The 16,987-nt window shown below is 32.0% G+C and overlaps 1 protein-coding gene across 4 annotated transcripts in view; it reads left to right on the top strand.

Annotated features, from left to right (window-relative positions):
* The window catches only part of brp (ELKS/RAB6-interacting/CAST family member bruchpilot), a 79,946-nt gene that overhangs the window by 47,097 nt on the left and 15,862 nt on the right, over window positions 1–16,987 (top strand). Inside the window, exons 5-6 of one of the 4 annotated variants that reach the window (XM_085659524.1) lie at window positions 3,467–3,655; window positions 6,673–7,683. The exons of 2 other annotated variants lie outside the window; for them this stretch is intronic. In XM_085659524.1, coding sequence (XP_085515650.1) covers window positions 3,467–3,655; window positions 6,673–7,683 — 1,200 coding nt within the window. The remainder of the gene's footprint in view (window positions 1–3,466; window positions 3,656–6,672; window positions 7,684–16,987) is intronic. One more of the 4 variants, XM_085659525.1, reaches the window with a different exon arrangement.

Below are 16,987 nucleotides of genomic sequence, written 5' to 3'. Positions count from 1 at the left end.
CTTCTAAGGTATTATATATATATATATATATATATATATATATATATATATATATATGCCGTGACGAGTGTGTGTGTGTATTTAACGAACGCGGCAATAATTCAAACCATCGATTTCACTTGACTTTTGTACGTTCGATTTTGCACCGAAAAGCACCAGGCCTGTCTTCATATTGTTCACTTTTCATATTGCGCTAAAATCGTAGTAGCACGAGCATTGTGTCACATTATCCAAGTCCTCCTTCGATTCTTCTAATTCTATTTCTACTTCTTCTACTTCTACTTCTATTTCTTTTTCTTTTCTTTTCTTTTGTCTTCTTCTAGTTTTTATTTTTCTTCTCTCTTCTTCTTACTTCTTCTTTTTCTTTTCCTTTTTCTTCTTTTTCTTTTCCTTTTTCTTCTTTTTCTTCTTCCATTTTTCCTCTATCGTATCAAACCTATCTAAATTACAATTTCAAATCCTTTTCAAAATTCTTTTGTAATTGACATACTTCATTCCAACGCAATATTTTTTATTTACCGAAAAAAAAAATTTTCATAAGTGGATGTGTGTTATCGTTTGATATAAATACCGTAGTTTCCAATTACCATTGCTATCATTTCGAAAAGAAATTAACGTGTTTCTTTCGTTATCATATTAAATCATTTACGATAATAATTTTCTCATCTAACCGATTGAGTCGTTTTCTTTTTCTCTTTTCCTTTTTTTTTTTTTTTGAAAATTCAGAAAGAAGAAATGTCCTTAGACGTTCTTTCATCGAAGTTCATTTCAAACAAAATCGCATTCATTATATAGTACGATATGATAATAATTAGAAAGAAAATAATTGTAAAATGTCGCGAACATTCTAAAACGAAAAGAAAAACAAAACAAAAACAAAAAGATTGTAATTCTAGAAAAATATCGAAGTATGTCAAAAACAATATCCACTCATTCCACGTACAAAGGCATGTACCGAATTCCTTAAAAGGAGACCAAATATCGATGAGAATCACCAATTGTCTATTTTCCTGCTCCCCACTGTTCTAACAAAAACCAAAAAAAAAAAAATAAATCATGAGTCCAGTGCGCAAAACCCACAGGATTTTTCTCTTTGTCTATCTCTTTTTTTGCATCTTGCGTATAATCCAAATATATATATATATAAAAAAAAAAAGAAAAAAAGAAAAAAGAAAATTGTTGATGAAAAAACAAAAAAAAATTTATGACGGGACGAGACGACGACGAGGACGCGAAAAAAGGGGGGGATTGGACGATTTGTATCGTAGATAAAACCGAAATACGTACATTTGAACCCAAAAAAACATTAAAAATAAAAGAAATTAAAAAAGAATATAAAAAGTATCTATATATATACCATACTATATTATATATATATACATATATAAAGTATTTCTCATATATGATAAAGGCAGAGTTGATTAAGAACAAAAACATATGCGCTGTGATTGGAATGCGTGGAATGAGCTGCTTTGGATGTGTAGGTGGTAAAAAGACGTTAGCAATCCTCGCAGGGGAATATCTCGCCCGCATCCGCCCCTTCGTCACTTACCCTGTTAAACAACTACTACTACTACTACTACTACTACTACTACTATTACTATTACTATTACTATTACTATTACTACTACTACTACTACTACTACTACTCTTGCTACTATTACTATTACTAATACTACTACTACTACTACAGTAACCACCACCACCATCACCACTACCACCACCACCACCACAATCACAACTATTACCATCACTCATCATCACCAGTATAACCATCAACATCGACACAACATCGATTGCCATCGCCATCGTCATTTTCGTTTATATTCCTTCAGGGAAAAAAAAATATATATGGGAGAGAAAAAAGAATAGAGAGGAACCCCACGAACGACTACGATTAATTACGATTTTAACAGGTACACTAAAAGACACGTCAAATTTTTTTCTTTGTTTTTTTTTTGTTTTTCTTTTTCCTTTGCCACCCCCTTGCACAAGAAAATAAAACAAGGGAAATAAAAAGAATTACAATTCGACGCAACGCGCGCGAGTTACGGTGATGTTTTTTCTGTTGGGTAAACGAGGAAATAAAAAAAGAATTTATTTTCGGGCTTAGAAAAGAGAGCCGTCGCTTTTTCTATTTCTTTCTTCTTTTTTTTTTCTTCTTTACAAAAATGACGAGTTTTCTCTTCCCCCTTCATTCGCTTTAAATCGATTTGAGATGCAAATTTCGTTTGGCTAAATTGCGATCTTTTTTTTCTATCTGTTTTTCTTTTTTATATCTATATGTATCTACATATATATATTTTTTTTCTTCTTTTCGTCGGTCCTTTTTTTACACTTAACAAAATCATCGCCATCACGAAATTATTTAGAAAGACAAATAAAAACGTAGAGAAGTAAATTAATATTATAAATTACATTACAATCGCATATCCCGTTTTAGTAGAACAAAACGTATATACTTAAGCTTTGAAAAGATATCTATATAAAGGGGTGTACAAACCTGCCCAAGTGATCCTACCTTTTGGAAAGCCACGGTATGTATATCATGTTATCGCGGAAACTCGAGCCAAAGGTCACGCGATAATAATGACATTGACATTCGTCTAATTTAAACGTCGACAATTCAAACGACCTTACCTTAATTATGTTAGCACAGCCGTTAATTATTATTTTTCCGATCATTTCTAAAATTACTAGACTCTTCAGTTATGTCATATTATCCGTGTAATATTTGTCAAATTAAAAAATAAAAAAATAAAAAAAAGAAAAAAAAGAAGGAAAATAGAAACGTGAAATCTCCTTTAAATTTACGTACAAAAATCACGTCACTCATTCGCGATATTTTTGGCTCGGCAAAGAAAAAAATGAATAACTAAGAGAAAAATCTTTGCGATATGTCCCTCTTTGACGATAATTCACATAGTGTGTGTATATATAAATATATATATATATATATGTATGTTACACACAGTATATATATATATATATATATATATATATATATATTAATACATGTTCATAAATTTTAAAATCAACATCGTATACGAATCCATATAACAGAAATGTTTTCAGCCTCTATTTCTTTATTTGCCTATCTCACGTATACATATATAAATACATGTATATACATACATATGGATATACATATACATATACGTGTATATATATGCATATATATAATATATATATATATATATACACTACATATATATATGTATGTATATATATATGTATATATATATGTATATATATATGTATGTATATATATATGTATATATATATGTATATATATATGTATATATATATGTATGTATATATATATATATGCACTACATATATATATTACATATGCACTAGCTTGAACATTTTTCTCTTAATCATTTAATTTCTCCACTGTGTAATTCACTGAATGTAACATATCCAATTATTGTATACTCTCTCTTCTCGTTCTTGTACGCCTCAGACACGTTCTTGCCCATCACGACTTACCACTATCATCGCCGATCGTCGTTATCGATGCGCGAGCAACGGGACGGTCCGAAAGTCGTCAAGTCGCGTCAAGGCGAGCCGATTCCAGGCCCAAGGGAGGACTTTGCGACTGTTTGGCACCGACCTGATGCGTCATGCGATTATACGACGTCGTTCTCCTCGCGTAATCTACTGTCTTATCCTCTACCATTAAACTTACACACTCGCCATAGCATTTTTATTATCAATCATAGTCGCCCGTGCTCGTACGATGCGTACGGTCCTACAGTATTATAATCTTTTTTCTGTTTTTCTTTATTTGAAAAAATAAAAGTAATAAAGAAGGAAAATTCGATACCATAATACTCGATATTTCGTTTGTTTCTAGAAATTTTTGCTTTTTTTCTTCTTTTACAATTAAAACCTGATCTTATTTTTCATTCACGTTAATCCTCTATACGCAAAAATTTTTGTGTGCGTCCATTAATATAATTATGTAAAGTAAAGAGTAATAATCGTATTATCTCGATAAATAAATATCGTTTTTACATAACGTATACTCACGTACTCGAGATATACGATAAGATTAATATACTTACCTTGGCTCTTGTGTTATAATTAATCTTTATCGTGACATAATTTTTTCTTTTTCTTTTTTTATGTTTATTACAAAAAACTGATATAATACGAGAAAGATCAGCATCTGATTATAGAAAATATAAACAACAACTCACAGCAAATATATTATAAAAAATATATATACATACATAGCTCGACTTGTCTGATCTTTCTTTAATCTAATATTTTTTTCTATCTGAATCTAATTTTTTTAACATTTAATAATAAATTATGAAACATAAAAATTGGAGTAAAATTTATAACAATGATTATATTACATAATCGTAATATAATAAATAGACATAACTTACATTTTCTTTTTTAAATATTAACATTTGAGATACGAACTGACAGAACTAAAAACACTGATATAGATAGTTCTTTTAAATAAAACAAACGTAATACGATTTTAAAAAGTACAGATAAAAATCTGAGTATGTAACTTCAAAGAGGATTACGTGAAGATTTATAGGCGGTTAATCGTTGTAATATCGCCTAATAACTAAGGAATAGAAAATTTATTCAATATATTTTGATCGAATTGAAAGATTTTTTTGATGATTAAATCAAATCAAATTAAATCAATAATATTATATCGTTTTCATCTTGCGAGCACTTGTAACGACATTCTCAGCTCAGCACACGCAAACAACTCAAGCAGATGCGTATTCCCGACTTATTTTGATATTCATAATAATCGTTCAATACCGATCTAAATCTAAATTTGATCCGGTCAAATAAATCAATTTATTTTAACCAATGTAAAAAAACAAAGAAATGAGATATCAATTCTCCGGATTAACGTTTATTAGTCTAACGTCTCGCGAATGCGTATCTCTTTAAACACTTAACATTCAGTCGACAAAATATCTTGTCCATGTGAAGTGAGAGCGTTTCGAGGAGTAATACACGACGATAATAATTTATTATTGTTGTTATTATGAATTATACATTATATATAGTATATATGAGGAACATGGGTAAAATCGGAATATGTGAAAAGGAAAAGAAAAAAGAAAAAATAGGGAGAAGAAAAAAAAATAAATAAAAGAATCGACATAAAAAATGAAAAAAATAACTGTGGTACTTGCGCTTAACATTATGCGTAATTAATTACAGTGAACAAATGATTAGGATAAAAATTATTTTTATTAGATAACGAAAACTTGGTTGGTTATTAGGGGTTCAAGTGGGGGGAGGTGTTCGAGATGTAAGGGGAAAATAAAAAATGGAATGGTATATATAAATATATCTACGTTTTAGTTGTTGATTGAAGAAAAATTAAAACGATTTCATCGAAACGCTGCGCGCAGTTATATGGACAATGATGTCGGCCGTACGTCGCGGTGGGCGAAAGAACTGCGACGGCGCCCGGCGTCCAGAAGAGGATCCGCGTTTCAATAAATAAAATCGTCAGCCAGCAAAGAAAGAAAAAAATAAAAAGAGAGAGAGAGAGAGAGGGAGAGAGGGAGAAAGAGAGAGAGAGAGGAAGAGTGGATAAAAAATATATATATACATAACTTTCAAAGAAATATTAATGAAGGCCGATACGCGATCTTTTATTGAAAAAAAAAAAGAAAAGAAAAAGATCTAAAGTATTTATCTCGCCGTACAAATCAATCGACACTTTTCAAGGAGCGAAACTTAAAAATAGACGAGATAGAAAGAGAGAGAGAGAGAGAGAGAGAGAGAGAGAAGGAAACAAAGAGAAAAAATAAGAAGGGAAAGACAAAATGAGAACATTGTAGAAAGAGAAAGAAAGAGAGAGAGAGAGAGAGAGAGAGAGAGAAAGTAAAAAAGAAAAGAAAATGGAGAAAAAATACTTAGAAATACCTAAAATAGTAAAGAGTAATATTAAACGAAAATTGGAAAATGAAGGATTATTGGAAGCTCGGCGAAACGTCGCTTTTCTTTCGTCAACCGGGACGCCATACCGGTGCAACGTTCGCTTCCTCGAGGCTGTCCGAATAATATTAATCGAAAATGTCCAAGTGGGAAAAAAAACTTAGTAATTGATGATTAGAGATGATCAGGCCAATAAATAGAACGGATATAGAAGAGAACAGGAGAGACGAAGGGACAATCGGACAGCCTCGTGTCCTTAGCGGAGGAGCACCCAGCGAACGCGATCAACGAAACTATCATCTCACCTAAATATATATATGTGTGTGTATATATATATATATATATATATAATATATTATAATATAATATACAACTACATACTCGACATCGGAACGAATATAAAAAAATATCGGAATCCGACAATTACAACAACAAAAACCGCACAAAACAGACAAATACAACAAAAGTAAAAAAAGTACAAAAATTAATATAAAAAAAAAAGTAAAAAGTAATGAGTTAGACTAAAAAAATAAAAAAATAAAAAAAAAATAAATAAATAAAAGAGCGCCGGCTCTGTGGCCGTGCGAAGAGGAGTTGCAAGTAGAAAGTAAAAAAAAAATTAAAAATTAAAAAAAATTCTAAAAAAAAAATAAAATAAAGTAAAATAAAAGCGTGGCTCGGTTAGGTCGACGAGGAGTGTAATCGTGCCCCTTTTGTTTCATTGCCTCTGTTGTAAAGGAGCTAAAAGAGACGAACGAGACGCTGAAGAGCCTACAGACGAGGTTGGAGCTGGCGTACGCATCGACAGCGTCGTCCGGTGCACCGGTCGCCGGTGGAGGAGCACTCGGAGGGCTAGGTAGCGTATCGTGCGGGGGTACGGGAATCAGCGGTACCGTCCTAGGAGGTAGCGTGGCGGTTCCAGGCGGCGTGCCCGGTAGCACCACCCTGACGGCCATCATGGAGACGAAAGATGCCCGGATACAAACGTTGGAGAAGGAGGTAGCACTCTTGGAAACGGAGTTACAGCGTATCAAGGAGTGCGGTGGTAGATTGAGGGAGCAGTTGTTGAAAGCCACCGCCGTTCCAAGCGGCGGTGACATGCAACAGCTTCAACAACAATTTCAGCAGCAACAGCAACAACAACAGCAAATACAGCAGCAACAGCAGCAGCAACAACAACAACAACAACAACAATTAGGTTTATCGGATGTCACAAGTGGCGTTACGGGTATCGAGCAACAAGCTCAACAGGGATTGGTGACGGCCTTGGGTGGTCCACAACAGTCCGGCACGTTGGCCCTGGCCAGGGGACCGTCCGTGATGACCTCCCTGGTACCGTACGGTCACTCGTCGTCCACGGCACTAACCACTCCGTTGCTTGCCGGTTCGACAGGTGGAACCTTGAGCGGGAGCAGCGGGGTCGGCATCCTTGGCGGCGGTTCCTCGTGCCTGGCCGGCATCTCGTCGGGCACCACCACTGGCGTGGTCAATCCCTATACCGATCGTTACTCCGATCATCACCTTCATCCCCATCAGCTTCACCATCATCAGCATCACCATCATCATCATCTCCATCAGCAGCAGCAACAACAACAACAACAGCAGCAGCAACATCAACAACATCTATTGCAGCAGCACCAGCAACATCAGATCCAGCAGCACTTAAGGCAAATAGAGCCAGCGGCCGCAGGAGCCTTGGCGCTCCATGCCCACACCTTCAACAAACACGACCTGAACTTCAAACGGCAAGTAAGTTTCTTCATCAACAACGTGCGCATCGAAAAGAACGACGCCGTCTAGGGAGGTGGGAGGTGCCGCGCGGAATTTGGACGACACCTTTGATAACCTTTGAACCCTGGCTACCACACGTTGGCTAACACCGTTTCTTCGTTTTCTTCGACGTCCGCTGAGTTCTCTCTCGCGCGCTTCCGCTCGCTCCCCCCGAAACCCCCTCTTCTCTTCGGCTTTTCGAATCTCTACGGAGGAGCATGATGATGATGATGATGATGATGATGATGATGATGATGATGATGATGACGACTGAGTAGCATCTGGAGCATGATCTAACACTTAAGTTTTAAATTATATCGATGACACACACATCGTGCCTGCTCCTCTCTCATTTCGTCGGATTCAAGATATATAAAGGGACGGAGAGAAATTGGAAAACAAAAAGAAAGAAATAGAAAGAGAAAGAAAAAGAGAGAGAGAGAGATAGAAAAACAGAGAAGGAGAATGAAATACTAACTACTCCCCTTAACGACGAATGCCTGGAAAGTAATCGGAAATAATCAATCAAGCCTATCCGATGATATTCCTTCTATATATCTCATATAAAATATGTACAATAAAAAATGAAAGAAAAGAGAGGGGATGGAAACTGAAGGAAGAGAAAAAAAGAAAGAGAAAGAGAGAGAGAGAGCATCGCCGAGAAGCTGCGTGACGTCGTCGTTGTCGTCGTCGTCGTCGTCGCTTTCACAGATATCGAAGCATCTCGTGGGTCTTCGCCATATATGTCCTATTCCTCCCGATCTTTTCTTCCAATCCAACCGTTATCACTGAACAGTCTTGCCCTCCCCCAAGAACCTGTACTCCCTCAAACTCCCTCAAAGAATAAATTGCCTATATCGCTACGAATTGACGAGAACAAAGGCCGATTCTTTGACGAGAGAGTAGATATTATCTACAATGCATATACATATATATATAAATATATACATATATATAAGTATATATATATATATTATATATTTACGAATTACACACACGCAATATGGAATTGATAAATCCTTTATCTTCTTTTTAACGAAAAGAACATACTCCTCGAAAGAGTACAAAGTATATATATATATATATATATATACATGTATATATATATATGTATATGTATATATATGTATATATATATATATAACGAACATATATCGAAATATAGAGTAAAAGAAAGAGAGAGAGAGAGAGAAAGAGAGAGATAGATAGAGAGGAAGACATATTTATTGACTCTTGAATAGATAAAAAAGAAAATGAAGGTTTATTTTTGCGACGAACCTTGAACTTTTAACTAGGACACATTTAGAATTGTCTCTCGTCGAGATAAGCCAAAAAAATATTGTACATATATATATATGTACATGCAGAATACTTTGAAATTTCGTCGATTCGTATCGATTAACGCACGATATCTATACATACGTGCGTTTTTATTGTACAATAATGAGAGGATCTATGTTTATCGTACCTGGTTTGATGTTTTTAATTTTGAAAAGTCGAAAGAATTTTCGATCAGCCGACTCAACCTCGCTCCACCCTGCCCACCCTAGTCCACCCCATTCCCTCTTCTTTTGAAAAATCTCTAATCGACGATGTTAAGGCGGAAAAGCAGAGTAATTATATTTTTTGAGATGATTCTTTTTTAGATGTTAGTAGATTTTATGGAACGAGTATAACGGGAACCCCGATACCCTTTCCCTTCTAATATGTATACATATATATACGTAGTTATTATATATACACATATATATATATGTATATATATACGTTATATATATATATATGTATATATATATACGTTATATATATATATATGTATATATATATATACGTTATAAAGATAAACGCGCTACCGATCGAGGATTTCTTGTAATTAACGTTTCGAGTATGTGTTCGCGATCATCGATCGGTAATTTTCGTGAGTTTCTCCTTCGGGTTTCAAATGATGCGACTCTACTATCACCCATACATTTTGAAGGAGACAAGGTATATCATATATATATATATATATACATATATACATATATGTCTCTGTATATGCTCTTATATATATATATATATATATATATATATATACATATATACATATATGTCTCTGTATATGCTCTTATATATATATATATATATATATATATATATATATATATATACATATATACATATATGTCTCTGTATATGCTCTTATATATATATATATATACATATACATATATATATACATATATATATACATATATATATATATACATATATATATATACATATACATATATATATATATCTGTACATATATGTTGAAGATGCGGGGAGCAATATAAGAAAGATTCAGAAATGTCGGCGCGAGAATATACAGAGGGAGGAGAATTTAATAAAAGGGATTAGAAAAGGTCACACTTTGAGAGAAAGTCAATCAGAAAGTCATATTCGGTAGCTTCTACGTGTAGTCTGTAGAGCCCGAGAATAACTATGCGTACCTTATCACTAGGCCTTAGAGAACGAACAGAAGAGAGAAAAAATAATAATAATAATAAAAAAAAAGAAAATAATAATAATAATAATAATAATAATATTAAAGAAGAAAACAAAATAAATGAAGATATATAAAGGTAACATCGAGAAGTTTGAAAAAAAAGCACACAAAAAAAGCAAAAAATATTACGAAAAACAAAAAAAATTAAGAAAAAAAAGAAGAACAAAAAAGGAAAGGAAGAAAACGAAATAAAAAATAGCAAAAAAAATGCACTGTTGAATATTCTAAGATGTCTATAAATGTTGATATGTTGCGGAAACGCAATCGATGAAAGAATTCTATGAAACGAGTACGTTCGTTCAATTATAAACACATACATACACATATACACACATAAATTCATTCATACATATTTACATACTTAGTATACATAACATATATATAAATATACATGCATATAAAGGCATATATATACAGTAGGAAGAAGTTTACGTATGACGTTACGTGAACGCATTTGACGCATACATATATAAATACATTACATACATATATATATACATACATATATGCATATACATACATATAAACATACATACTTACATAAGTAAGGAAAATTAAAATTATAAAGCTTCCAGCTGTATATTTTCGTAGCTCAGAGCAATTTAATCGATCTTCCCCCTGTTAACATTATTTCCCTTGGCTGAGTTAAAAGAGACGCCAAAATGAAAAATCACAATTTCCCAATATCGTCTATTCTTGTTCACACTTAAAGAAAGAAAGAAAGAAAAAAAAAATAAGAAAAAAACAAAAAAAACAAGAAAACCCACGGGCTGTACCTAGATCATAATACACATACACTATCAAACGTTTTCGATTGGTTAATTATAATCCGATTAGATGTTGCCATTCGTAGGAAACATTATCGCGAAGTATTTTTATCCATCCCCAATCCCTTTCAACTCACATTTTACGAGAAAAATTCAGAGTTCGCGCACATTATATATTATACATTACATACATATGTACATATCTATACATATATGCATATATACATACATATATATGTCGTCGTTTCTAACTTTTCTTCTAAAGTGATATAAAAAAAAGTAAGAGAAAAGAAAATCATCGCCGCGGTTGTAATATAATAACGAATCAACAAGATACGATAATGGGTGGAGGATTTAAAGTTCAAAGAGAAATAGAGAGAGAGAAAGAGAGAGAGAGAAAGAGAGAAAGAGAAAGAGAGATAGAGATAGAGATAGAGAGAGAGAGAGAGAGAGAGAGAGAGAGAGAAACAGAAAAAAGAGAAAAGAAAAAAAGTCAATGTATCTCATATCTCTCGACTCTTACGTTTTATATAATAGATGCATAGAGAACAGATAGATGAATAGATAGATAAATATACATACATACATTCATATATGCATACATTAAATACACACATATATCGTAATTCATGAATTCGTAGAAAGAGATATCGTGTGGTGATCCAGCTGGATATATATATATATATATATATATATATATATATATATATATATGGATATATCCACATACAGATATAAATTTATAGGACATAATATATGTATATGTTATATCCTAAAAATTTACACCCTTATAGATAGATTACACCCTTATACATATTGATCCACGTAGGAAAAAATTCTTCCAAAATCGATTTCTCTCAACAGTGGCAACATGTTGTATGACATAAGAAAAATGAAGCACGAGAAACATTCGTATAGAAATTGTTCCCCGATCTCCCCGGGCATCTCTTATCACGAGATATACGACGATCTCGCGCGTGATTAATTTTTGTGAAAAAAAAGAAAAAGAACAAACAATAAAAGAAAAAAAGATACAAGAATGACGCAGAAAACAAAACAAGACACAAAAAAAACAAAACAAAATTAAGAAAATACACAAGAGGATAAACTGCAAAATTATTGTTACTTATGTATATCGTTTTCGACGATATTATTCTCGTTAGACTCTGACGACGACGGAAGATCTGAATAAAGAAAAAAAAAAAGAAAGAAAGAGAAAAAAGAGAAAAACAATAAAACAAACGAGACCTTCAAGGTTAACGATTACATGGATGACTGTTAGGAAAAGATAAATGGAAAAATAAAAGTCAAAAAGAACGATAAAGAAAAATAAGAGCAGAGGTATATACAAAAGAAATTAATAATAATAATAATAATAATAATAATAATAATAATAATAATAATAATAATAATAATAATAATAACAATAAAACACAAGCAAAACCTACTTTTTTGTTTTTCCACACCCCCACAGTTTGTCGTCGCATTTCTCTCACTTTTTTCCATAACCATATATATATATACACTCCACTCTTTATATATATATATACATATATAGTATATATATATATATATATATATATATATATAAATATTTTATATACAAAATTGATCCTCCTCCGCAGACTATTGACAGGCTTGGAACCGCAGGTGCTACGAAGAAGGTGCAGCCGGGTACGAATTGTCCACGGAAAATCGTTTTTTATCGTGTTCTCGAAATGATAAAAAAAGAACGAAAAAAAAGAAAAAAAATAGAAAAAGAAAAAGAGAAAAGAAGGAAAAGGAAACAATATTTTTTTTTGTTAATGAGATGTGAATCCATTTTTTTCTTTTCGTTGAACCTATGCAGTTGACGACTCTTTTTTCTGTGTTGTCTGTTATTTTTTTAATTTCTTCTAATTCTCCTTCTGAAAAAAAAGAAACAAAAGAAAAAGAAAAGGAATAAAAAAAATGATCTTCGACGAAAAAGATGAAAGAGGGAAGGAAAGAAAGTTTTCATTAATTTTTTATCTCTTTGTATATCAAAGAAAAAGAAAAAAACGAGAAGAGAAAAAAAGAAAGAAAAACAAAGAAAATTGAATGAAGAAACATTTGGGAACGTTTTGTTTTTTTTTCTTTGTTTCTATTGTGAAATCAACTACCACAACCCCACTTATTTATCAATGGTTATCGTGAAACTTCTTCTTTTGTTTGGTCGTTCGACTCACAAATTTCGAATTTTTTTATTCGCACATCTTCCCGACTTATCCTGTCATCATCATATTCCCTTATATCTCTACCGTCCTACCTCTCCCGATAAAAACCATCACCGTACTATCCTGTCGTCATCCTTGTTAATTCCATTTCCTTTTCGTCTCATCGTTAGTGTCAAAAGAATATCATCATATTTCGTTTTCCACTAACGTATTTCAATCGCTAAATTTCACATATGTATTTCACTTCGTTTCTTCTTCGACGCACCACCACTCGTCACGATATATGGAAGAGATCGTATTTAAAACGTTTAAGTTTTTCGTATTTGTTCTTATTTGTCACTTATCGTGACAAATGATTCTATCGATCGTAAGGATCAATCACTATCGACATACATATTATCAATGAATGACGTTATCAACGACATTAGATAATTAAATATGCTATATTGGTAATCGACGTTAACATACATATATATACGCGAAAATCGTCAACGCGATTTTCATTCCCCTAGCATGTGTGTTATAAACGTTCGAGAGAGATCGAATCGATCGATCATTTAATGATATATTCGTGATAATCGAATTATTGATATAATGGATCGGTATACCTACGATGTTTTATTTTCTTTTTCTTTTTTTTAAAGAGAAACAGAGAGAAAGAGAGAGAGAGAAAGAGAAAATTATCCTCGTAAAAATGAAATTTTTTTTCTCGAATTCGTTCGGAAGAATCCGAAAAATGTAATATAAAAAATCATTTCCCGTTTATTCAGGATCAAAATCGATTAACACGTTCAAAGGTAATTGATTATTATCATTATTATTATAACTATTATCATTATTATTATTATTATTATTATTATTATTATTATTATTATAACTATTATCATTATTATTATTATTATTATTATTATTATTATTATTATTATCATTATTATTATTATTATTATTATTATTTTATTATTATTATTTTATTATTATTATTATTATTATTATTATTATTATTATTATTATTATTATTATTATTATTATTATTATTATTATTATTATTATTATTATTATTATTATTTTTATTATCATTAGTATTATTATTATTATTATTATTATTATTATTATCATCGTCGTCGATTCTCTCGAACGATACTCCATGCGAATCATTTATTGTTGCGATGCATGAGAACACCACCGTTTTCCGTTCGTACCGTTTGCATGACGCATGTTTACGCTCGATATATTATGTATTACATACTCAATGCATCCACTCCCTACCCTCACCACCACCTTCATCATCTAGCTGTCATCATCTATCTCGTAAAGCGATTTGCAATTAAGGTAAACGAGAAATATATACAATGTAAAAAAAAAGAAAAAAAGGAAAAGTAAAAGAACAAAAAAACAAAAAAAAAGGATTAAGAAAAAGAAAAAGAAGAAGGAAAAAAGACAAAATATCCGTGCAGTTCGGTCGATCGCTCGAGATATATCCTCTTTCCTGCTATGATTCTATGTGATTTAGCTCGAAAGATTTCTATGAGATCTATCGCCGATCTAGACAGATATTTCGACTCGTATATCGTTCTACGTCGACCTTTGTAGTGACGATAGCAAAGAGATCGTTTCGTTTGTCCTGCACGTGATTGACTTACATGAATCGTTTTCTTTCGAGCAAAAACGATTTATACTTAAATTTAATCAATCTAAATTTAAAAATTTCCATTTCACCTTTCTCTCAAAGTCTCTTCGTAGATATCAATATTTTTATTTTTATTCTTTTTTTTCTTGTCTTTTTTTTGCAATGTTATAATTCAAGATATTTCTCATTAAAATCGATCAAACGAGATAAAGATTTGAATGCGTTATTAGAATTTGCTTGGAGACAAAAAAAAATATCGAACGAGAGATAACGTGATTAATAAAGAAAATTGAAATAATAGAAAAAAATGGAAGAAAAGAAAGAATTGTTGATTCCAAAGAAAATAAAAGAGAAAATAAATGACTTGGCAGATACGAACCAATGCGATTTCTTTGTCCGTTACAAATTAAATATATTAAATTATTAATACAATTAGATGTTAAGTTTTATGGTTAAGTTAGCAATTAAGTCAGCAGAGGTTGGCGGTCCCTAACTCCGCAAAATTTTTTCTTCCGTTCGTTCGAAAGATCGACAAAGAAAAAAAAAAGAAAAAAATTATCAAATCAATAAAAAATCTCTTATCATCAATCAGGATCGTAAAATGAGAAATGTTCTCTCTTTCGAATAAAAAAAAAGAAAAAAGATTTTAAATTCTTTTTGTCTCGAAAAAAAAGACAATTCAAGAAATGTTTAAAATCGTCTCGACCTTGATGATTTAAAAGAAAAAAATAATAAAAATAAAAACAAAAAAACGAAAGAAACTAAAGAAAAAATAAATGATAAAATATATCGATGTAATTTGAAAATGTTAAAAATGATTGATAAAATGATCGAACGATGAAAAATAACGGCGGAATTGGGTGACCTATGTTGGTTGAGCGAAGCATTATTAAACGTGGTGCCCCCAATATTCTAGCTTTCTGAGGAGGTAAGGATATTCTTCACCCGACAGAGAAGCACTTACAAGTCACGACCCTACTTCCTTCGTTTCCATTTTGCGTGAATCGCAAAACAAACTAGCAAACAAACAAACAGATAGACAGACAAAGACGAAAAGAAACGAACGAAGAAACAAATAAACAAACAAACAAACAAATAAACGAACAAAATTCCTCGTATTATTACTTAAAAAAAAACAACAACAAAAAAAAACGTAATACTGAAGTGTGTTTCGATGTTATTTTTGTTCCGTAGTCACTTTCTCTCTCTTTTTCTCTGGTGTGAGTCATATATGTTGATCGACTGTTGCCAATAGAAAATCATTCGTGTTATATTATCATTGACTGTTTGCGCTATATATTTTCACATACATACATACACACATACATACATACATATATACACTTGTTTGGATATTAATTCTTTCTTTAGAATGCCGGCGACACCCTCGAAGGAATTTAAAATTTAGACTCGATTTAATCCGATGTCTTACTTTCGTTGTAAGTTCATTTCTTTCGTTTATGTTCTATTTCTCTGTGTATGTATCTCTTTCTCTCTCTCTCTCTCTCTCTCTCTTTCTTTCTCTTTCTCTCTCTCTCTCTCTCTCTTTCTCTCTCTCTCTCTCTTTCTCTCTCTCTCTCTCTTTCTTTCTCTTTCTCTCTCTCTCTCTCTCTCTCTCTCTCTCTCTCTCTCTCTCTCTCTCTCTCTTCTGTATGCGTGCATATATGTGTTCATATATACATACATATATATTGTTCCTTATTTTTTTTCTTTCTTTTTGTTTTGTTAAATAATTTTTCTTTCTCTTTCGCCTTCCTTTTTCAAAAGAGGAAGGCTATAGAATTAAATCGACGTTTAAATTTTGAAACCCGTAATGGGGGTGGAACCAACCTTAGTTCGATGTCGTCACGTAGTTTCTCTTTTGTCTCATTCATCAGCATCAAACACCAACAACGACAATAACAACAATAACAACAACAAAAAACACAAAAAGAAAAAAGTCTCGATTTGCGACTACCGATAAAAAAAGATTGTCCAAAACACATATACCTCATCAATCGATCGCCAACTTCATCATCTGACCCAGTATGTGTGCGTGTGCGTGCGATTTTTTTTGCTTTTTTTTTTTCTTAAAAAATCGTAGACAGCCGTTTTCTCTATATCTAATTTCTTCTTTTTTGCAATAATATGAAGAAAAAATGAAAGACGAAAAAAAAGAGAAGAA

This window comes from Vespa mandarinia, chromosome 9 (genome assembly GCF_050613455.1).
Source record: "Vespa mandarinia isolate Hongniang chromosome 9, ASM5061345v1, whole genome shotgun sequence".
Taxonomy (NCBI): domain Eukaryota; kingdom Metazoa; phylum Arthropoda; class Insecta; order Hymenoptera; family Vespidae; genus Vespa; species Vespa mandarinia.
This window is presented reverse-complemented; position numbering and strand designations above follow the sequence as displayed.